The sequence below is a fragment of the Zerene cesonia genome, chromosome 20 (genome assembly GCF_012273895.1).
Source record: "Zerene cesonia ecotype Mississippi chromosome 20, Zerene_cesonia_1.1, whole genome shotgun sequence".
In the NCBI taxonomy this organism is placed as follows: Eukaryota; Metazoa; Arthropoda; class Insecta; order Lepidoptera; family Pieridae; genus Zerene; species Zerene cesonia.
In genome coordinates, this window is record NC_052121.1 from 8986741 (window position 1) to 9010403 (window position 23663).

The window sequence follows — 23663 nt, forward strand, 5'->3', positions numbered from 1 at the left end:
AATACTTAAATAATGTTTGTAAGCAATTCAGACTTCACACCCACCAAGTGAACTGTGGCTTATGGGTGCTAAATAACTGTATAAAAACTTTTATGCATAATAAATCTACTATCATGGTTGCTCTTTATCTTTTAGATACTCTTAAGATTAATTTTCAAAAAGGACCTTATTGGAGATTCTTGAAACAATGTAGCGGTATGTTCTATAACCCAGTTCACATCTATTTTCCTCAATTTTGGGGCAATTCTTCAATTAAATAATACTAGCTGTGACCCGCGGTTGAAACCGCGTAAATCCGTATCCCGTAGGAATATCGGTATAAAAAGTGCCTATGTGTTATTTCAGTTGTCCAGCTATCTACGAAGCAAAATAGTGTTATTATTCACCAATAGATGTCAGGAAAAAAAAAAACACGAATATGACATTTTCTAAAAAAGATTCCTAGCTAGATCGATTTATCGCCCCCGAAACCCCCTATATACTAAATTTCATGAAAATCGTCGGAGCCGATTCCGAGATTCCAATTATATATATATATATATATATATATACAAGAATTGCTCGTTTAAAGGTATAAGATTGGCAACATTATTTTTATGGTTTCCTTGGATTAGATACTACGATTGAATATATTAAATTGCTCGTATCAATACATCGTTGAAGTAAAAAAGTATGTGACATTGACGGATGGTAAGAATGACGTGTATTTCTTTAAATGTCATATGTCATTGATTTACTTTCTAAATTTTGTTGTCAAATTTAGATGTCAAATTTATTGTATTGTGATTTGTGAGGATGTGTGTTCATTAAAAATTTACTTTCATGTTTTCACCAAACATTATTCACTATCAGTATTCTGGTGGAACTTGTAGTATTCACTCTTCTGGTTATAGTATTGTAGACTGGTTTTATCGAAGAACAACGATTAAGGGACATACCTCGCATCGGCCACAATCTACTTGAGAAAACAATGTATTTTCAACAAAGTAATACATTGAAATTTAAAATTATATTTTAAATACGCGGGATTATTTATGCCAATAAAATAATAGTGTAGTTCGTGACAAGACTATTTTTGAAAATGGATCGAAAAAATTTGTGCGTTGTGTTTATTATTTTTGCTGTAGCGATAGTTCAAGCGGTGGGTTTCGACACGGAACTATTTGAAACGATTCCTTGTGATAGCAATGCATGTTTTGACTCGCTTCATGGAGCTCTCGGAGATTGTTCATGTAACGTCGACACGATTGATTATTTCAATAACGTGAAAATATTCCCTCGCATCCAGAGCCTGGTAAGCAAAGACTACTTTCGATTTTACAAAGTTAATTTGAAAAAAGATTGTCCATTTTGGGCTGACGACAGCAGATGTGCTATGAAGTACTGTCACATCAAGACTTGTTCAAAAGAAAGTGTGCCAGGATTTGATGGATATGAGAATGAATATTTGGAAGAATCACCTGTGTTGAAGTACACTCAAGGGGCTCAGTCGCCGTGCAACGGGGACTCAGACCATGACCCAGACCTGGGATATTTAAATTTAACTATAAGTGCTGCAAGTCAATTTGAAATTGCTAAGTGGAAAGCCTATGATGATTCCCTTGACAATTTCTGTCAGTGTGATGATAAAGATGCGGAAGCAGAGTATGTGGATCTATCACTAAACCCTGAGAGGTACACGGGCTACAAAGGACCATCTGCTCATCGTATATGGAGAAGCATTTATCAAGAAAACTGTTTCCGTCCAAAATCTAATCCATATGAATCTTTCCCATATGTCTTAAGTTCAGATTTGGGTAACATGTGTTTGGAAGAGAGAGTGTTTTATAGAGCTGTGTCTGGGCTGCACGCTAGCATTAATATCCACTTGTGTTCAAAGTATTTGCTGTCAGAAAAGAAACTTGGATTTGCTGCACCACCTGATGGTGAATGGGGTCCGAATCTAGAGGAATTTCAGCGCCGATTTGATCCATCTCAGACCCATGGCGAAGGGCCTAACTGGCTAAAGAACTTATACTTTGTATATCTATTGGAAATGAGAGCACTAGCCAAAGCAGGTCCATATTTGGAGCGTGAAGACTATTTCACCGGCAATCCAGTGGAAGATGAAGAAACAAGAGGTGCTATCAGAAATATGCTGGGAGTTATATATTCCTTCCCTGACCATTTCAATGAGTCACTGATGTTCAATGGGAGTCAAGCTGCCAGACTTAAGGCAGACTTTAGACAGCACTTCTTAAATATTTCCAGAATAATGGATTGTGTTGGTTGCGATAAGTGCAAGCTATGGGGGAAACTGCAAACGCAGGGGTTGGGAACGGCGTTGAAGATCCTTTTTTCAGGGCGTTGGGACGGTGAAAATGAGCCGGAGCGTGGGACTTTGACCCTGAGACATAAGTCACAGAAGCGTCTGCAGAGAACCGAAATTGTGGCGCTGTTTAATGCATTTGCGAGACTGTCAAATAGTATCAGAGAGCTGGAGAATTTCAGGATCATGTTGAGGTGAGATTGGCTTGATTTCTCTGTATGATTATGACAACAGATTTTTATTACTATATTTATCACATCCAAGATAGTTTTGTAATGTAAAAATGTTAAATATTGAAGCAATAGGCTAATTCAAAAACATCAATCTTAGTTTAGTTTTTTTCATTTTTATTATTTAATGACATGGGAAATTATACAAGTGGTAACATCAGTCATGTGAATGTTTGATAAAATCGATTTCTGTTGTTATAATCATGTATACAAAAGCTGTGTATTGTGTTTGTGCCCTAAACCATAACCATCGTGATTCTATTTCCTCTGTTATCATCACCATATTGTTCATTAATCTATAATGGTGTCACATCACTACACTAATTTGGCTTTGGCAGCTTATTTTTGCATGTAATTGGGTGTTGAACACTTAGTTTATATTTTATAATTGCGCAATGAAATAATTAACATATTAAAATATTTAATTAACTAAATATTAATCAATACGAAACTGCTTCGATTTCCCATTTTGACGTTTGCACCGATTGTGGTTGATTATAGCAAAAACAAATATTACAATACCTATGTAATATGTTGTTATATTAATACACATATATTATAAATATATATCAAAATAATTAATAAAAAAACAGCTGTATTCCGAAAAAAAAAAACCATTAATTATTTATTGTTTTATTCAGTAGTAATGAAAAAGTTTTTAATCACTCCACACTATATAATTATAATTATTTACGCTTTAATTATTTTGCATGCTATGTAGCAATTTTCTGTTTTAATGGGGTTTGAATTATTTTCATGCTATTATTTTCGATGAAGTCATCTGTATTTTAATCATGCCCCGAGAGTTCCTTAAGTCGAAACCATTCATGTTTCGTAAATTAATTATTCGTTTAAACAATATAGTAGTACAGAAAATTAGTTTAAATCATAGAGATGCAAGTAAACCACTTTGATAAGGAAACGTTTAATAAAAATTATTTGAAAATTCAACATTAAAATCTATATTAGTCGATATCTTTGTATTCATATCATTCGATATACGTAAAAGCAGATGGTCGTATGCTATGACGCGTTTCGCGATATTTGTACGAGTTTAAAGTCGGGTTTATGCAACGCGTCTGGAGAAACTAGAAAGTGAGTCTCGTATTGATGACGGTTAAGTTATGAAATATTGCATAGTATCTCATATGTCCTCTATAAAACTAATTAAAATGAAGACTAAACAATACACATACTAAAAAATAGTGTTACATTAATAGGAACTTATTAATTACTAGCTGCGCCCCGCGGTTTCACCCGCGTCAGTCCGTATCCCGTAGGAATACCGGGATAAAAAGTTGCCTATATGTTATTCCAGTTTTCCAGCTGTCTACGTACCAAATTTCATTGCAATCGGTTCCGTAGTTTTTGCGTGAAAGAGCAACAAACACACACACATATCCTTACAAACTTTCGCATTTATAATATTAGTAGGATTAGTAGGAGTAGGATAGGATTCGCATTGCATTCGCATACACAAAATCAGTTTCGATGTGCCTGATTTATGTTAATTTGATTATTCATTATTAATGGAATTACTTTGCTCCAGTTTTGAAAAGAATTCTATACATTCATGCGAAACCCGCATCTTTAATTGAGAATCTTGAATATTTAATCGCACAGGTCCTATGCTATAGGCGTACATATGCTATTTGAACGTCTGAAAATGCTTCTTTAACGTATTCTTTTTGTTAAATCTGTCGACGTATTACATCTTCACGAAATCGTTCGGAAAAGTTTATTCTTCGATCGTTCGTAATGAATTCTTAATTGTTCTTTTAATTGGGACTTGTATAATAAGGATATGGTAGTTGGCTTATGTACCGTTAATTCTCTTCCATATTTGTTCTGTTTGCGAGCGCTATGTTATAGTGAGAACCTCTGTAAATACGACTATTGTTTATTATACCTGCATATTTGGGAAGAGCGATAAAAAGACTTTATAAGTCAAATGAATGTTCGAGGCCCGTATCCTTTTCCTCACCCTTCCCAGTCCTTTATTGCTTAAAAACAGGCGACGCGTTTACTGCGGCCCTACCCCTGCAAATGTTAGTGGGTGGTTGTGTTCGCTTACCATCAGGCAAACCAGTTCTGTTGCCTGCTATAATATAGATTTTTGGAGGTTTCGAGTTAATTTGGTTTCATATTGATCATGAATGTACCTAGGACAGTTATATTGTCAAATCAAACTCATCAGTACGTTCTTTTCATTCACTTTGTTTTTATAGAAAATATATTACAATTAAATCTGCTTAATCTCTATTCTAGGTTTGCATGTGGGATGTATTAAAAAGGCAATTCTTATTAGAAGTTCATTAATTGCATTAGAAGCCAAAACAATTATCTCAACCGTTATATAGCGCGTTTCTCTGCATACGAATTACGTAAAATTGCTGCAAAATAATTCTAAATGATTCCAAGTTTTTGTATTTTCTTATAATTAACTTTATTTATTTTAAATTAAATGAAACTATTATCACACAATTCGAAACACACACAGATTAAGGTAAATCCGTGACTTATTCGAGTTCAAGTAGTTGATTTAATTATGACCTACGTTTATTATGCAATTTTAATATTCTTTACCAATCCAATCACGGGCCGTTATAGCTAACCTTGTTAAAAATATTAGAGGGAAAAAAAAACAATAACATTGCTTGATTTTCCATAAAAAGAAATTGATCTTATCTACGGCCCACGCCACTTATGCGTTGGTAGTATATATGACTTTTTGGTTTCAACTGAATGGATAATATAGAATTATTTTGTTAATAACAATGTTCTGGTAATATATAATGAACCCTTTTTTGTGTTTTATCCATGATATAAAACAGAAGTGTTGGTTTGTATTTTTTAACACGCTAGTATCAGGAACTACTAAAAATTCTTTCACCGTTGGATCTTCCTTGGAGTTTGGAATAGGCTTGCACCACGGGCGAAGCCGGGGCGGCTCGCTATCTATCATTTTACGACTGTCGTTGCCCATACAAATTTCCATGGCTTCTTACTCCCTTAATCCCATGCAGCCTCAATGTATCCAAATCAGCAGATATACTTTCGATCACTAGTAGATCTTTAGTATGAATACCTAAATATTATCTAGCAGTCCCATAATGTTCTCGTCCGTAATGTATGTCGCATATTCTCGCATTCTTCTGTCGCATAAGCGTTTCTATTATGTCAACTTATAATTCGATAAGTCCTTTGTACGAAATATCACCTGGTAATTGTTTAGTCATCCTTTCGAGTCTGCATACGTTTCGAGAGACACGTAGGTGTCGCGGAGGATCCGTGACGCACGCTTGACCGGTTTGTCATGTGTCTACATGACGAGTGGTGTGTATGCAACTTCGTTTAATGTTGTGTAAATACGACATTTCTATATGGATATATGATATTTGTATAAATAAAATATTTTGGCTTTAGAACGTAAAATTTACATACAAGCATAAAATTTCGGCTGCGGCTCCTAAAATTTTTCAAGACAAATTAAAAGTGTGTATTTAAATGAAGCAACGCAATCTTCCTCAAAATATCCTCCAAATGAATGGAATTTTGTTATCGGCAGCGTTATAATGATCCGATAATATTGATAAGTATAGTGTTACGAGGTACTAATATGAATTAAATAACCTGATCCTACACAATATATTAACCAAATTGCAAATAAGATAACTACATCGTAATGAGTTATTAATACAATGGGTATATAATTGATGATCAATGTAATTCTCAGAGTGCGATTATGAGAAGCATTACAAAATCCCCGGCGGTCGACTAACTGCAAAGTGGCTAAACATCGTCTTATCAAATGATAACAATTAGTATAATTGACTTGTCTAATAATGGAATGATCTAGATATATTAATAGGTATTTATCAAAAAATTTAAAGGTTAATGTAAATATATAAGGAATTTGTAGTCTGCTTGAATACGTTTTATAAGGGATTTCCCATTTTGCTGGGTAACAAGTAATTTAAAATGGAAAATACTGCGCTGTCCTAACATTGGGATTTTTATGTTTATAATTCACATAATATTTATTTATTATCAAAATGCATAGGCTAATTAATTGCACAATTCTCGCGCCTCGGGTATCATTTCGGTTATGTGTTTGGAAATGCATGTCTTTTGGATTCAGTGCCATTTATCTCATCTATGAATAAACTTATGCCTACAGCGGCCACAGAGAAGACACGAAGGCTAACATTTTCGCGGGAGATGGAAAGAAGATTGACGTCAGGAATGATAAATGTTCTTCAGCCGGCACTAAACCTAGGATCTGGAGTTAGAACTATCGAATTTTCGTGCAATCAGTGTTCAATAACTAGCCGATGTGTTAGTCGAAATTGTTAGTACATTTTCGTAATGTATTGAGGGTAGTTGGTATGCTTAGCATCTATCTGCAGTTCGGCTGCGGGTTTCTTGAGAAAGTACAACTTTCTATAGCTCCTACGACTGTGGTGTTTCGATTCCTAACTGACCTACAGTTGTGTCACAAATAGATTTTAGCAAGATAAGTCAAGGGAGATCCTTAATTTGCTGTTTTTATTTATATCATGAAAATTATTTTGTTCAATTTTATTTTGTTAATTTAAATAGTACTTTTATGAATTTATTTTTTAACAGCAACTAGAAAAGTTGGTTTAAAATTTTTGTTACATATATTTTTAGAAGATGCAACTCTGAAGAAAATAAGGCGCGTCTTTAAATCTTAATTTAAAATATTTATTAATTTTACAATAATTTGTACAGTTTCCTACCTATCTAATAAAATCTATCTCGTAATATCTTGCCCCCAATTTGGTACAACACGGTACCAATGGCAAATTAAAATTTGTTGATAACAACATATTTGTAATTAATATTTATTTTCTTTACTTGTATTTTAAAAATATTGAATTAAATGCCTAGTACTTAGCTCCTCTTAGATATAACTCATCACATTCGTCCCAGTGCTACTCATTATCATTATTATTGTATTATATATGTTACGTGATATCAAGGTCGTTTAAAAATATTGTACGCTTTATGTCTTTAAGGCAAGCCATACACGCTACGGTCTGCCGGAAAGGTCCACCTGAGCAAGTATGCCTGCGCAGGTAGACCGGAATGTGTGTGGGAATAGACCTGTGCAGTTTTTTGAGCCTGCGCAGGCGACCGGCGCAAGATCGAAAATCAATTCTTTCGAGTGACGCCGTACGGTGTACCTCATTATGCGTCATCGTCCTCATTCGATGCCATCGCAAAAAGAACTGAAGACCGCTCCGGTACACCGCAATGTCCCCATACACGCTACCAATGTTTGGTTAACCTGCACAGGCATAGCTGCACAGATGACCTCTACGGTAGACCGTAGCGTGTATGGCTTGCCTTATTCGCTGTATGTCTTCGTATAATAACAGTCGGGAGTAAAAGTATTTTTATTTTAATTTTCAACATATGACGCCTCTTTTTATAAAGTAATTGTGTTTGCGTCGAATAATTTGCGTCTTTTTTTTATTACAGATTTTTATTTTGTTGAAATAAATATTTTTCCCGTGTTACTTACCTAAAAAAATTCCGCAATGTGTAATTTATAGATATTTAGTAGTTGTATGTATGTATACACGTGTATGTAATGCCGTATTTTCACTTGGTTTTTGATGGCTGGTACAATTTATCTCCTAAACATTTTTATACGTTTATCACAAGTGAAAACGCGGCACGTGGAGTCAATTGATTTGTCGTGTGTGAATATTGATAAGGTGTGCTGAAATCAACAACACGCTTTTCTTATACGGAACTACATAAATGTCAATTTTATATTTTACGATAATGAAATAGTGTCGATGTTTATTTGTCAGACTTTGTTCTGATTAACTTCTAGTGGACAAAGGAGTCGTGTAGACTCACACATTTCAACTCAGATAAGCGTAAAACCGACAATGTGGTCACGTCAATCAACAGCAGATGTAAATTTACCATTGTACGGCATAACATCTGTTTTAACTATGTTTAATCACCTGATTTTCAATATTTGAAATGTTTTTAAATATTATGTTAATATTTTATTATAATGTCTCGATAAATGTCTCGCAGTTTTGCAGTTGGTTTGATAAATTGCGCTGGCGCTTTTTATTTTAGTCACAAATTATTATAATATATATTTCCATATTATAATCCTACACTTCTAGTCTACTGATGCTGAATAAAGTGCAATAGCTTTAGGGCTTTTTGTCGCTTTCTTTACCTACATTTTCATAGCTTCAAAAGTTGAAAATATATTAAATGTACGTTATAAGTTAAATTTTTGCATGTCAATGTTATAGAATTGTTTCTTTTGAACAATGGCCAAGTATTCGCGTCTCTTAATGAGTTAATCACGAAACTTTGGCGCAAATTTTGGCTCAAATCTCAAAGCAATAAATGATGCAATTTAGTTTGTGTCACATGCTATCAATTAATTATGATTTCGTTATATCAACTTTTTATTATTCTTTTTAAATGATAAAAAATTATATGTATAATAAAAATAATAACATATGAAATAATAATTCTTTACACTATAAAATATGTAATTTAAGCCATACCGAAACAAATTAAGATAGTACGGTCTTATCAGTACTGCCAGTCGATTGATTAGATTTATTTAATTGATGTTCGTTAGCACTTTTATCACCTATTCTAAATTGGGAGTAGAATTTATTAACAACGTTATGTACAATTGATATTCCAACGAACGAAGAAAACATTTTGTAACGTCCGATTTTTTTCATAAAATATAAACCTTTTTAATGAAAATTTATTAACAGTAAATACTGAGTGCAGAATAAAAATAAACGTTGAAACAAATTTTGTAATTTTTTTTTCACGTGTACAGTTTATGGTGGAGTTTTATACGAATTTTTATTTTATTTTACGGTAAGCGTGAGGTGTAAGAGTAATTATGTAATAATGTGTAATGTCTGTGATTTTTTGAGGTCTATTGTTGATCATGACAGTTATTTTTAATTATTTATAATTGTATGAAAATAAACGTTTTACTCTTGTGTGCTGTTTTTTTACCTATCTTTTCATATTAGATACATGTATGCAAAATTAACCCGTCTTCTGTATTAATATAAAATAAATATTATTTAAATTTATTAAAAAGCAGAGTGATTTGAAAGAATAGACAACATTTAGGAAAAATATTACGAACGTAAAACGAAGGTATTAAAACGTAAGAAATATGCTTTTATGTCATTCTAATCATGCTGGCAATTATTGAACGCTACCAATGTGTGCGCTTTCTCTGTCTAACTCTGTATGAAGTGCGAGACAATAAATAAAATTATGCTCTCCATTGCAGATCACACGACGCAAAAATGACTATAGAATATATCAGAAGACCATAGAGCAAGAATGCGATCAAACTATGAATAGGTTCTCCTGTTTTTGTTAAATGAAGCTATAGTTTTGTTTTTAATTTTGGGCTTTATCCTACAAATATAATTGTAAAATCTGATGTTTTATGAAGGACGACACATTGGTATAATTATAAAGTAATAATTTAGTTATACTTTGAATATTCCTATACTTTAAAATTGAACGTTGTAGTCACCTATAATTAATTTAGTCAATATGTAACGCACTTTTTAATCTAGTCTTTCTATATTTCAATTCAGTATTAAATTCGCTTTATTAAATAAATATGGTCATTTGTTATTTCCAAGCCTTTCAGTAGTTCGTGAGTTCGATCCTTGGTGAGATACTATAATAAAATTAGATATTTATAAAGAAACTCGATCAATGAAACAGACGTGATTCGTCCGTATTTCTTGAATGATGGTGTGAATGAAAGATTCAGTATTCTGTAATCTATGCAATAATTAGTATCTAATTTCAAAAAGGTAGTCAGGGTACGAGAAATAAAACAATAAATTATTTGGGAACGGAATCGTTTATTTAACCCATCTGCAATAGTATATAATTAAATTATACCGTTATTCTACACATTTTGTACTGTTCAAAGTACCTACCTATTTCAAGTATTTCTATCTTAGGTTAGAAGTGTACGAAAAATGCACCCAATATTGAGGAATACGTTTTATATTTTCTATTTATCCGATTGTGCTTCAAACTTGGTAGTTACCAATCACAGTACTTCTGGATCCTACAATTACATAATTATTACAATGTATTAATGACAGAAATAAATTGCCAATACAAGTCAAGAGGTCAATCCACACAAAATTACACCTACATTGACAGGAGTGAATTATTAATATAGGAACAGTGTATTTCTATCGCTAAAATCAGTTGTAAAACTTCAGGATCCTAATTTGAAGATCTATTCAATATATAAATGAAATACATTATTATTTAAACCTTGTACAATGCTCGGATACATAATTGAATACCTACATCTTACGTCATTCAATAAATTGTCAAAAATATATTAATAATAATTGGTGTTTATTGCTTCGTAAAATATTTCTGATGATTTTAATGATCTAAAACAGCGAAAACTATTGACATACTGTATAGTGTACCCGAACTTAAGTATATACCAATTTTAATATAAGTACTAATAGAATAGATAATATTTGAGATATCGGTCGAGTCGACATTTCGTTTCTATTCATTTATATAATAGGTAAAAATCTTCCTTATTGTCTTCAACGTTTGCCATTAAAACAAAGCTGGGGTAACTGATAATAAAACGGGCAATTTAATTTGTGTTTCAGCATAACAAGTGGTGGCAATTATCTGTATTTTGTGTAAATAATAGCTTTGGTTTTCGCCATTACGATAACTATGCGTAATAAAGTAGCAAGTCACTACAAATTCACAAGGTTCATAACCACATCCAATCTCATAGGTACATTCTGTAAATTATTTCGCAAGTAAGCTTTGACACGAGTACTTTGCATTTAATATTAGATTTGGCGCCAACAGAAACGTCACCTTCTTCACACAGACTGTCAAATTTCAAAATGACAGCTCCATGCCAAAACATTGCATTTATTTTCATGATTCACGAATAATGTGCATTATGGAGAATTTAATAACAACATTTGAAATTTTTGTTTTAGTTTCCCTCATGTCATTGCTAATAATTATTACATTGATACTTGAAAATAATACAATTGTATGATATGTTCCTAAGTATACACAAAGACAACGCAAATGATACAAAATAATAAATAGCATTCAGTGACGTCATAACATATATACACTTATAATATTTAGTACCCTTTGATTTAATGGATTTTATAAGATTATTCGACCATTATAGAATATGACTATTCTTTATAACTTTTAAGTGTAATTACTAGCTCGATACGCAAATAATCGTCAATATTTACATAAGTACCTAAAATTACAATATAGTAAACCCACAAGGGCGTTCCCTTATGTGTGCTAAGAATACATCTTAATACAACAGCACACGTTTGGGCACACTAAATACACATTCTAAACCCAACAGTACGCTTCGTTCGAGTTCAAAGGAATCCATTTAAATGTATACGAAAATAAGTGGGACTTACAGTATATACAAAAATATCACATTACTTCGAGGCCGCAGCTTTCATTTACCTACTTAGTCATTACTTATCTTCTTACCTAGCTCGGTGTTACCGGTACGAAGCGTAAGCGAACAACGCAGAAGTAATTAATAATTTCGGGTCCTATACGGATCTCAAGCAGCCGTTTCCAGTCTCATTATATCTTGTCACAAATGCAATAACTGGACCCGAAGTTAACATAAAATAACGCATTCCTTGTCCAACTCGTCCTCCTCCTCGAGCTTAAGACTAGGTGCTTCGTTAGATTATTAAAACGACTACACCTAAACTATTGGCAGAAAAGCTGCAGCCTAGTCGCAGCCGCCTACACTAATTGGCGTCGAAAGCGAGACGCGACCGAGAGCGGGAATATCACAACATATAAAAATATATTCGGTACGTTGCTGTAAAACTCCCTACAAGCATAATTGAATACAATATCAGTTCTACAGAAAACAATCCAAGATTCACAGATACATAAACCAACTCAATTTCGACACCTTACTAACTCACAAACCATATCAAATAGCATCAACGTCACACAACGTCATATCGCAATCTGTCGAAACGCCGACAGCCACAGTGAGCTATTACGCACACCCAACAACCAAAATAAAAGGCGCGCAAAACGTAACAGTTTATTCGCAATCACACAACAATCTAATCATGACAGTCTTTGGTGTCCGGCGACGAGTTGCCGGAGAGTTCGTCGAGGAAGTCGAAGGACGCGACGGCCGCCCGCTCGGGCTCCGCGAAGCGCACGAAGAAGTCGTCGCGGCCGATGATGGTGGGGCGCGCGCGCGCGGGCCGCCCGCCGCCGCGGCGCAGCGCCGCCGCTGCGACCACCAGTGACCAGTTAGCGCTACAACCGACCGCCCTCTGGACGAGACAAGCGCGTGACTCGTGAGCACAAGCTCCGTCGCCCGCACTCGCGCGGACGCAACGCTCCCCACCGACCCCACTACCGCTTGCTATGCGAACTCTCTAATTCTTTATAAGCAGATATTATTAGATATAACCCTTCTTTCAGACCTGTGTAGGTCTCCAAAAAGTAGGTACTTTAAAGAATTTTTCTATCTGAGAATTCGCATATTATTGAATGCGGCAGAGGCATTTAATCGATCTAAATCTTGAACTGAATTCTTAATAGTTGGGTTGTATTGCTATGATTAAATGCCTCTATGTGGACCTCTAGGCTCTAATGTCCCCAAGACATCACAAACCAAAGACATCTTAATTTGCAAATGCGTAAAGACATTATGAGCCTAAATCAGACTTCCCTCCCACTTGACCAGTTTAATTCTCAATATACACTTTATTGAGAAAGAAGAGCTTAAATTATAAATGTTTAATTATTTTGAGATTCGTTCAAAATTTAAAAGTCTAAAAAACTGGCCAAGCCCTACCCTGGAGCGATGCGTCGAAAAACTAAAATGAGTGAGAATTGAGATGTGCGTATGAGCGGAAACGAGTGACGTGGCTTGTGACAACTGACAGATGACATGAGTACCCGAGACACAGATACTTAATACCTTTTGCTGTCATGTCTAACTTTTGCCATTGAACCATTGCATAAATTAGCAGAATACTTGTATAAAAGTCAATTTATAAGAAGTGAGCAAAAAGTACTAAGTTTAGAAGAGAAATCATCACATCACTAAAGCGTATAGCGACTAAAACATTTATTATTCACATAAACATTTACACACATTTAAAGCTTAATTTGTAAAGTATAAGAAGAAAAATAAATTACGGCCATTTGCAAAATAAAATAACAAATCAGCTGTAACTAGGATGAAAAGCAAATACCTAATTCGCAGTGTGTAAACCATTTTCTTTATTTTTCTTCGCTACCTCTACAATTTTTATGATATACCCATATAATTATTGACACAACGTGATTTATAATAAGTACAAAAACACAAACGTTATTTAAATTTACATACAATAATTAAAGAATACAAATAAACCCTCAATGTTTAAGAATAATACAAGATTAATTATAGTAATTTAAATGAATACAAAGAATCAGTAAATTGCAATTTAAATTTAAGTACCTATATGTGTACTAAATCATAAACATTTTCTACATTTATTATTAAATTTTATTATTTGAGAATTAAAGATTTTTTTTTTAAATAAAACATTGTCGCAGCGTTAGTCAATTTTTCTTGTTATACGATATAGAAATATTAACACGAATACATCAATTACAAAAATCGATAACCATTTATAATCAATACCAAGCTATAAAAGATTTTGTTTTTAAATTATGATATTTATTTGTCTTAGAGGGTGAGAGATATATATTCAAGATCCCTCGAATATAATATATATTAAAAAAAGCTTTATATACAGTATGAACATGAATGGTTAACGATTCGTAAACACTATAATAGCGAAGTACCCAAAAATTCTCGTATCTTCATGACAGTACAATGCTGGGCTTTAACTAATATTTTAATACGTTGCGAAGCATTTATTGTGCAAGAATACTAAAGTTAGATACGAGATTTTTTATCTCATGCAGTTAACCAAGTAGGAAAAAGCAGTTAACGAGGTAGGGATAGGAGTATGTTTAAAAGTGATATTGCGTGATATTCAGGAGACTAGCAAAACTAAATTTTGAACTAAGGCACATAGTTATTTGTTTAAATGTAGTGTAGGAGGTGTAAAGATAGATGCAATGGTTGGTGTCGAAGTAAATATATTCGTAAGTAAAAGTGTAGGTGTAGATGTAACCGTAAAGATTGTGTATAAAGTATGTGTAATGGTGGTTGCAGGAGTGAGTTAGGTACATCTGTAAGAGTAGATTGTTGAAACGGAAAGTTTAGTTGTAAATGCAAGTTAAATTGTTGCAGTTAATTTAGGAAGGTGTAAGGGTAGATGAAGTGGCAAGTGTAGGTACTGGGGGACATGTTAATGTGCGTATAAGAGCAGTTGTAAATGTTAGTTAATATGCAGAATAGGTGGGTAGGTGTAGGTGTATAGTGCAGTTTAGTAGTCTAGGTGTAGGGGTGTAGTGTAGAGGCACATGTTACTGTACGTATAAGAGCAGTTGTAAATGTTAGTTAATATGCAGAATTGGTGGCTAGGTGTAGGTGTATAATAAAGGGTAGGTGGCTAGGTGTAGGTGTATAGTAAAGGGTAGGTGGGTAGGTGTAGGTATACACGTGCAAGTACAGGTGTAAGTGTAAGCTAGGGCTCACCGGTTTTCTGCCTGCGCGAGCGGTGCAGGCGGTGCAGGCGCGAGTAGGGCGGCGCGTCGGCGGGCGACGAGCCGCACGAGGAGGGGGACGAGTCGCTGGACGCGAGCATCACGTCCAGCAGGTTCGCGCGCGCCTGCCCAGTGCGGTGGGTGATTGATTATACTTGTGTGTTTGTGAAATCTGTACCTTATAGTGTACAGCTGAAGAGCTGAGTTTGTTTGAACGCGTGATTCTTAGGGCACTACTCGGTTTCGTTTTGAAAAATTATTTTCGTGTTGAATTTTCATTTATTGAGGTTATAATAAGTCATGTGGAAAATCGCAGGGCACTATGGAAATAGAGTAAAAAAAGTAAGGTTGTTGTTAGTAGAATCAATAGTTTGTGAACCCGGATATTATTGTTATAATATTAAAGAAAGATAAAATGCATTTTGAGACAATAACCCTTAATTTAAGTAAACTTAATAAAAGCAAATTAAAGTTTCATTTAAAGTGTATCCAGATGAAAATGATATTAATAGAACATACCTTAGGATCGCTGAAATCGATATCTTTTTCAACGTGCACCCAACCAGTGGGCGCCCACAACGCACTATCCTTTTGAGCATACGCCTTCTCCGTTCCTTCTTCATTCTTAACTTCAGCTGCAGCGCCTTCACTCTGACGAATCATCCTGAAACACCAATTAAATCATATAGCAAATAAATTAAAAACACAATAATAATTTCCACAGCAAACTCTTACCTATTAAGCTCTTCAATAACTTCTTTAGACGTAGCCGCTTCGTGGAAACTCAGCGTATGTTCCTGCTTAACTATAATCGACTCGGGGCAAGGTTGATTCGTTGGCTTATTCTTATCTGCTACGGGTATTTTGGATTTCACCCTATTCGGGGAAGATGGCGGCCTTTTCCCACCCATCAGTGTAGGGATTCGACTCTTCTCCCTCCGCCGCACTTCCTTCCCTTCATTCTTATTGCTTATTATCACAGTTTCAGCTGTAGAAGTGCTGGTCGTATTCGATTCAGTCATTTGAGGGGAACTCGTCTCGGGCGATGAGTTCTCTTCCTCTTCTGGGACGGTTACCAAGGCGACTGTGCTTCGCCGACAAGCGCTTAATATTTCGTCCATTAGAGATATTTCCGTCTCGCTCGTGTTGGGAAAACTCGTTGACTTCGCGAGACACGTGTCTATCTCTCTTTCGTTTGGTACTGGCCGGTTTATTATATTTACATTGGTCTCTCTTAATGGACAGTTGTCCGGACGACTGGCTTCTGTTTCCGTTTTATCGTCCCGCAATGAAGACGCTTGATCGAGATCTGTTAAATTGCTAACGTCGATGATTTTGTTAATTTCGTTTTTCCTCTGAATTTTGAGCAAATTATGTTGGTCCATATCATTTTCTGCGCTATCCGCTCGCGACATATCGACGTAATAATCTTCAGATTCTGCGTAAGGCTCTTCCCTTTCTATGAACCTTGGCGTCGATTTTGGCTCGGAAACAACGTCGCAGAAAGCGACTTTCGGTCTTTCGGGTATATCACATGAATCGTTTTCAGAGAAACTTCCGAATGAGTCGGGCCTTTGCCTGTCATCGGACACTTCGCTGCGTGGGTCGACGGATTCGTCGTCGAAGTCAGCTGCAGCATATGGAGGAGGCAATTCTCGTATTTCAGACACAGGACGGGACGACATTGAATCGGACTCCTCTCTGTCGCGGCAGTATTTCTGTTGCTCCGCTATGAAGTTGAGCACGTTTTGTAGCGCTTGCTCTCGGTCTTGTAAAGCCATGGATTGTACGTCATGAATTCTCAAGTGGTTGTTTTGATCTTGATTCGGTACACTCCTTGAAGAATTCGACGCCAAGCTCTTCGTGCTTTCATATTTGACGAGTCGGTAGAAGTCTCTTGTGAAATCTAAGCCAACATTTGCGCAATCGCCGTCTTCGCTTAAAGCTGTGCTGGATCTCTTTTCAGGGGCATCAGACGCACTCGACCACGATCCACCGGGAGAATGTGTTCCCGAGTATTCCCATCTCTTTTCTGAAGTTTCGTTTTCATCCGCTATCCTACATTCGTCGATTTCTACTGTCGCAAAACCGCAATCGTTCCACAAACAGTCACCTACATCTTCTTCTAATTCTAGCGCGTCATCTTCTCTTATACTAGGCAGAGTGGACAAGGATATTTGACCGGGCGTCGTTATTTCGGCGAAAGGCGACTGCCTGTCTCTGAGATCTTCGCACGACAACGACAAGCTCCAGTCTTCTAATTCGGCTCTATCGTATTCTAAGTCTGCTAGGTCTCTGTGCCTCTGTTGTAAAGCAGATCTAGCGTCGTCCAGCTCTAACCAGTGTTGAACGTAATCAGAATCGAACTGCGACCCGTCCGCTCGTTCATCAACAGTACTTCCCCATGAGACTCTTTCTGAGCTGGTGGTAGAGGCGATCGCTGGCCTCCTCAATGGTCTTTCAGGTGCCGGTTTGAGATCTAGCACTAAAACTCCCGAACTGGGCGAGGGGGAATCTAGGCAGCTGGTCGGGCACGTGGTGCCGGCTAGTAACTTTAAGCACAGATGAGAGTCTGAGAAGCTCCGCACGACGTGTTGGAAAGGTAGAACTGGTCTGGAGGGGGGGTAGCTGCCGCGGATGCCCGCGAAAGCGACGCCGATGGGGAAGTAGATGTAGTCCGCTTCCGCGAGGAGTCTGGCGTGGCGGCGCGTCTCCCGCGGGTTGATGGAGACGATGGTCTGGTTGTCCGTTTCGTCAGACGCCTCGTTCAGGTCGGGCAGGACGCGGTCGACGGCGTGGTCGCTCTGGCGCGACGCGTCGGCTTGCACGTCGCTGGACATGGTGGAGTAGCCCTCGTCTTTGGCGCCGCTCTCTGGGGATTCTGCGCCCGCTTCACATTGCTCGCCCGTTTCTTCCTCTTTCTCTGCAGTCGCTTCTGAAATGGTTTGGTTTTATTGTTCAGTTGAGTTAAGCTGAAAATTAATGAGGATAACATGTAGGTTCTTTAGACATGCTTTTTATAACTTTTAATTTAAAGGCTCTAGGACACAGAGAATAAGCAATAGACCTCCAAGTCTTAACAGAAAACACGTAGTTGAATAAAAAAAATGAGTTTACTTTTTAATAATACAATTAAATAAAATATACTCATTTGGGAAAAGAGTAATTTTTGCATTCATATATTAATTATTTCTTATATTGTCCACTCAGAGCACATGTTTTGATCTTATGTGTACTTAATCTACACTTTTACACAAACTAAGTAACTAACTAACTAGCTAACTACTACTCTTCTTTTAACTAAACTAACTAATTAGTTCTCCGATTTCAGATACATATAACATATTCAGCTTATTTATTAGTTAAAATTACAGATTACGACACATGAAATATATATATTTTTTTATCGCAGACCAAGCAAATGAGCGGATGGGCCACCTGATGCAATCTGGTCACCAATGGCCATTAATACTTGAAACACTCCCGATGTTACAGGGACATATACGTTATTTTCTCATATCAAAGTACCATATAGACCCTATATACCTTTCCCCTTATCAGCGCTGGGCACGCTGAGGCTGAGCGTGGCGGGGCGCGCGGGCGCCGCCCACAGCGTGGGGTCGACCGCCGACAGCGCGCGCGCCAGGTTCGCCGGCGTCACCTCCAAGCCCTGGAAGGGGATCGTATTTGTGTGGGAGTTTTTTTTTTATGTCATAGTCGGCAATGGAGCTGGTAGGTCGCCTGATGGTAAGCGCTACCACCGCCCATGAACATTTGGAGAGGCGTAAGGTCAATTGCAGACCTTTCGCCTCTACAAATGGATTGCCGACTTTAATTGGGAAGGGATGAGGAAAGGATTGATGAAAGGAATAAAGGAAAGGACTGGGAAGAGTAAGGAAAAGGATATAGACCTCCGGCTCCCCCACTCACCGAAAAGGTAGGGGTGATAATTGCTTAACAAAGAACAAATTGCACTTAAAGCTGTTACCTCCAGGCCCTGGAGACTTTATTTGTATAGTAGTAGAGATGATATTTGATTAAACGTGGACCATTTCGTGTACACTATTCCTGATCCTGATTCGAATCATGATCCTAAGATCTTATTTCTATGGGGATAGAGGCGAATATTGGTTAACCGAAAAAACTGATCATGCATTCAAAATTATTTTGTGGAACATTAAAATAAAAGTAATCCTGTATATAAGTTAACTAAAGTTATTGTAGCAATTTATTTCTTGTAACTTTTAAAACACTATCTTGTTGACTGATATACATAACTTAGCAGCTTATGGCAGTAAAATTTATGTTAAGTAAAATTCAATGTCCGTTAAACTTCATCATCATCGTTCATAACCGCAACTGAAAAATTTAAGACATGCGTTGGGTTTCTTGATCCCTATACAAACACAGTGACCCAAATATCCAATTGCAATATATATACCTTCAGCTCAGTCCATATGTCGGCGAGTATCTGATGTCTGCGCTTGTCGTCCTGACTGAGCGGGTGCGGCAGCTGCGCGGGCGGCGCGGGCGGCGGCGAGTCGCGGAACGACACCAGCGACCCGCATGAGCCCACGTCCACTAGGTGTACTGGAATGGATATGGTATGGCAGTTGGGTAGGGTTGGAAAGAAAATATCACTTCTGTGATATGGTGCTCGAATTTAAAGAGCTTGTAAGAAGTCTACCTAGTTGATTTAATAAATTTGTGCCTTTATGGTGGTTGAGAAGAGTTTAAATTTTTGGTAAATCGGAGCGGTTCCGGTTGAGGTTGATATTTCGGTAAGTTATGTAAGAAAGTAAAGTACCTTTATTAATTTGTATTTGATAATAAAGTAGTTTTAATTAGTCATATTCATTAATACCTCTATTCATACATTCATACATTCAGGATTGATCTTACAATCTCTCACAAATTTTAAGCCAATTGTTACCATCCATCCATTCTGTACTTTCATACACGCATGAGCTATAACGGAGACATTTCATCTCGATTGATATGTTGCTGTATAGCCCTAGTGGCTCACCTTGCAAGTCCCTATTGGCATGCGGAGTGGCGGGCGTGTGCGGGGTGGCGGGGGTGTGCAGCGCGGCGGGCGTGTGCGGCGTTGCCGGCGACGGGCGCGGCTGCGGACGCAGTTGCCGCACCAGCAGCGCGCTTAGCGCTCTGTTTTGTGCTTCTAGCTCGCGGATGCGGGCCCTAGCGCATCCCAGCTCTTCTCTGACGCTCTGAAAACATGTTGATGGAACTGATGAAACGGCGGGATGTGACTTCTATAATTGCTTTTGAGCATTTTAGACCATTAGATTAATAATTTTACTGAATCGTTAATCTAATGGTGATAATTACAGATATTTTGATAGCTGCAATGTGTAAGTAGGAATCCGACATAACCCACGACCTCTTCCCCGGGAGCCGTGGATATCTAAGCAAGATTTCCCCACTAGGAAAAAATGGTAGACGAATAGGTAGAAAAGAAATAAAACAAGGTTCCTTCTTCTGTAATGTTCGGTAATTACCATACTCCCCGTAACAAAAATAGCTCGGCGAAATATATAACATCTGGTTCATACCCGACACATTTAGGATTTATTAAGAAAATAATCAAAATTTAAGACGAATTTATATGATATTTTGATCTAGCTCATTATATTCACACAATTGCAATTTGAATATGATGAGTTGAACTTTAATAATCAATCTTCAAAATTCGACCACGATATCAAAATGTAACAAGCACCGGTAACTTTATTACAAACGTGTTGCAAATCAGGACTGCACGTCACGATCCATATTGCATATAAATATACCTATTCAAAGTTCGAAATCTATAAAACCTATATAAAATAGCCTTATTTAGCGTACATCGTACAGACAGGCTATACCAGAGTAAAAATTTCTTCCTCTATACTCATTATCCGTTAAAAGCATCCCTGTCAGTTTCGAAACAAATGCGTATATTTTAATTATACTTCATTAGCCAAATTAAATTCGAGTAGCGTAATTGACGGGAGGTGATTAAAGGGGAGATCCGAGATAGAAGAAATTGTTCTTGGAGTTGCCAGATTCTGTATTAATTAATATAATGTTGATATTTAAACATTATTTCGTATTGTTAATTGAAAGATGTGGCAATAGAAGCTTTTGTTTTCAGTATTCAATTTGAATCTCTATTAACCACGATGGATATTATTGGAATTACGCATTTGTGACGAATTTCTCATCGTATAATACATATTGCCAAAGGATTTCGAATAAATTTGCTGCGACTTTAACCACAGCACCCAACACCAAAGCGATCTTCAGCGTGTATTTATTAATATATTTCAATGTGAATAGCGCCATACTACTTAATTTTTTAGCTATAGCAAATAGGACAAAGAAAAGGCCGCTTGTTTACATTTTGATTTCGGAGCGAAACATATTATATTCAAAATTAACCTCACATATCACGCTTCCTAATTAGGTCACACTAAATAACAAATAAACTCAGAATTTGTTAAATTGATAACTGTCATTAGCCTAAAAGTGATTACTGTCATTTTGACATATGATAAATGTTTCCTCTTCAAAGGGAGTACGTTGATTAACTTGGATAATATTCACGTGAGCCCCGCGAGTTTATGAAGTAATTAGAGGCAGCGAAAGCTCCTTAGATCGGTCTTGAATTATGGAAAGCAATTTGGCTGAGTAAATACCCAGCTAACAGATAAATAAGATCTTTGCAAGAGTGACATTTCCCGAATTCGATTTACATATATATGTCGATATATAATTGTAATGCTTCCGTTATAAAAAAATTGCTAACTGCTCAGATCTTTATACATTTTGCACAATAAAGTTGCTGGTCTTGTCATAAAATATCCTACTTCGTGGTTAGAATATAAAATACGGACACCGAATTTGCGGCGCAGTAAACTAAACGCGAACAATTCGTACTGTCATCAAACTGTCAGGAGCACGCGTCGCCATCTTTATCCGAAAAGTTCGCGCCAAAACTAAATAACATGGCGGACATTTACGGATTCAAACACAAACATTCACATTATCGGCTAGATTATGCCAAGATTATAGTGGTCGGGCGCTCCGTTGGAATTATTACGGTGCTCGGTAAGGCCAAAGTGTCCCATTTCGTACGATTTATGTGCGAGAGTAGCTGTTAGTAATCCGTAAGCGGAGCCTGCCTATAATTATGAGAAAACAATTTTCCAGTACCCATCTAAATACTCTGACCGGATTAAGAGATTCCGTTTCTGGTTTTTTGCAGGAAGAATTAATTCTGTAGCGGTTTTAAGGTACTCGCTATAAATTAAAACGTTATTATCTCTGCTTTGCAGCTTAGTTACCGCGTAAAGTTGTTGACGTCTTTTTTGGTCAAGATGCATAAAGACGGCGTTATAGGTAAAATTAAATATTCTTTTATGATTCTATTTTATAGAAAGTAAGAAGAAAAAGCTTTAATTATTTAGTGCATATACTGTATTTGACTAATTTATTATGTATTTAAACTAGTTTCAGGGGTTTATTGTTGTGTCTCCTACCCATGTATTGATTTTTAATAATTACACACGTAATAGTATCTCTAAATTAAATGATATATATCCGAATTGATAAAACTTTCACGCTCAATCTTTTAATATATTAATATTATACCTTTTGGGAGAGCAGCGCTCGGACGACTTGTTGCGCAACATCGTCCAATTTTTTCTCATGCTCCCCGACCCCCAAACTGACTGACAGTGCTGACAACTGACCCCGTAGCCGCTCGTTTTCAGCTGACAGCACTGACAACTGACTTTGGTAATGCGCTGCTGACGCCTGAAAAAAAAAACAAGCCTGACAAGATGCATTTTACAAGATTGCGAAAGTTTAATCTGATGAACGTGATGTTTACCCAAAATATGTCCGAATCAGTTCTTGAAAAATTATCTCTAGCCTAAATAAACAGAACCCTTCTCAAAGATCTATTGTCTCTCCCTCAAAGGCAGCTTTAAAGTAAATTTCCGTACATAATGTAAAAGTGTCAATTCATCAACACATCACGGATACTGTCAAAACAGCTTTCGTATTTAAAAAGTCCCCCAAAAGGGCCTATCATTCGCACTCTTAATTAAACGAGCTCCCGCAGTTAGGGTGAAAAATAAACAACCAATCGCGTTTGACCCCTCTACTTTTCCTTATCTTCTCTATTTTGTAGTCTTTGAACGTGACAATGGGTCTACGTTAAATGGGCATCAATGTACACTTCAAAATTATGTAAAGGTGATCATAGGTAAATTTAATTTGAACCTTATATGATTGACATAAGGTCCATTCCCCGAGTATTTCCCAAATTATTAGATCAATATTATTGGTAGACAAATATTTGACGTACT

The 23663-nt window shown here is 36.5% G+C and overlaps 2 protein-coding genes across 6 annotated transcripts in view; one reads left to right on the forward strand and one right to left on the reverse strand.

Annotated features, from left to right (window-relative positions):
* Positions 1–753: 753 nt before the first annotated feature.
* Positions 754–10206, forward strand: LOC119834761 (ero1-like protein). Of its 2 annotated transcripts, none has more exons than XM_038359234.1 (2): positions 754–2502; positions 9872–10206. In XM_038359234.1, exons 1-2 carry the CDS (start codon positions 1082–1084, stop codon positions 9915–9917), a joined length of 1467 nt encoding a protein of 488 aa, XP_038215162.1. In that variant the 5' UTR covers positions 754–1081; the 3' UTR covers positions 9918–10206. The 2 variants fall into 2 exon arrangements, with proteins under 2 accessions (XP_038215162.1, XP_038215161.1); XM_038359233.1 differs by lacking the exon at positions 9872–10206 and adding an exon at positions 6719–7499 and having other exon boundaries at positions 758–2502.
* Positions 10207–10443: 237 nt separating this feature from the next.
* Positions 10444–23663, reverse strand: part of LOC119834762 — a 307955-nt gene continuing 294735 nt past the window's right edge. For 3 of the 4 annotated variants that reach the window (XM_038359236.1, XM_038359235.1, XM_038359238.1), the window contains 8 exons: positions 22942–23106; positions 20315–20516; positions 19730–19878; positions 18835–18958; positions 16024–18223; positions 15808–15952; positions 15281–15413; positions 10444–12907 (listed from right to left, as the gene is read on the reverse strand). In XM_038359236.1, the coding sequence (XP_038215164.1) occupies positions 12732–12907; positions 15281–15413; positions 15808–15952; positions 16024–18223; positions 18835–18958; positions 19730–19878; positions 20315–20516; positions 22942–23106 (3294 nt within the window). In that variant the 3' untranslated portion in view covers positions 10444–12731. Of the gene's footprint in view, positions 12951–15280; positions 15414–15807; positions 15953–16023; positions 18224–18834; positions 18959–19729; positions 19879–20314; positions 20517–22941; positions 23107–23663 lie in introns of all 4 variants that reach the window. The other variant, XM_038359237.1, reaches the window with a different exon arrangement.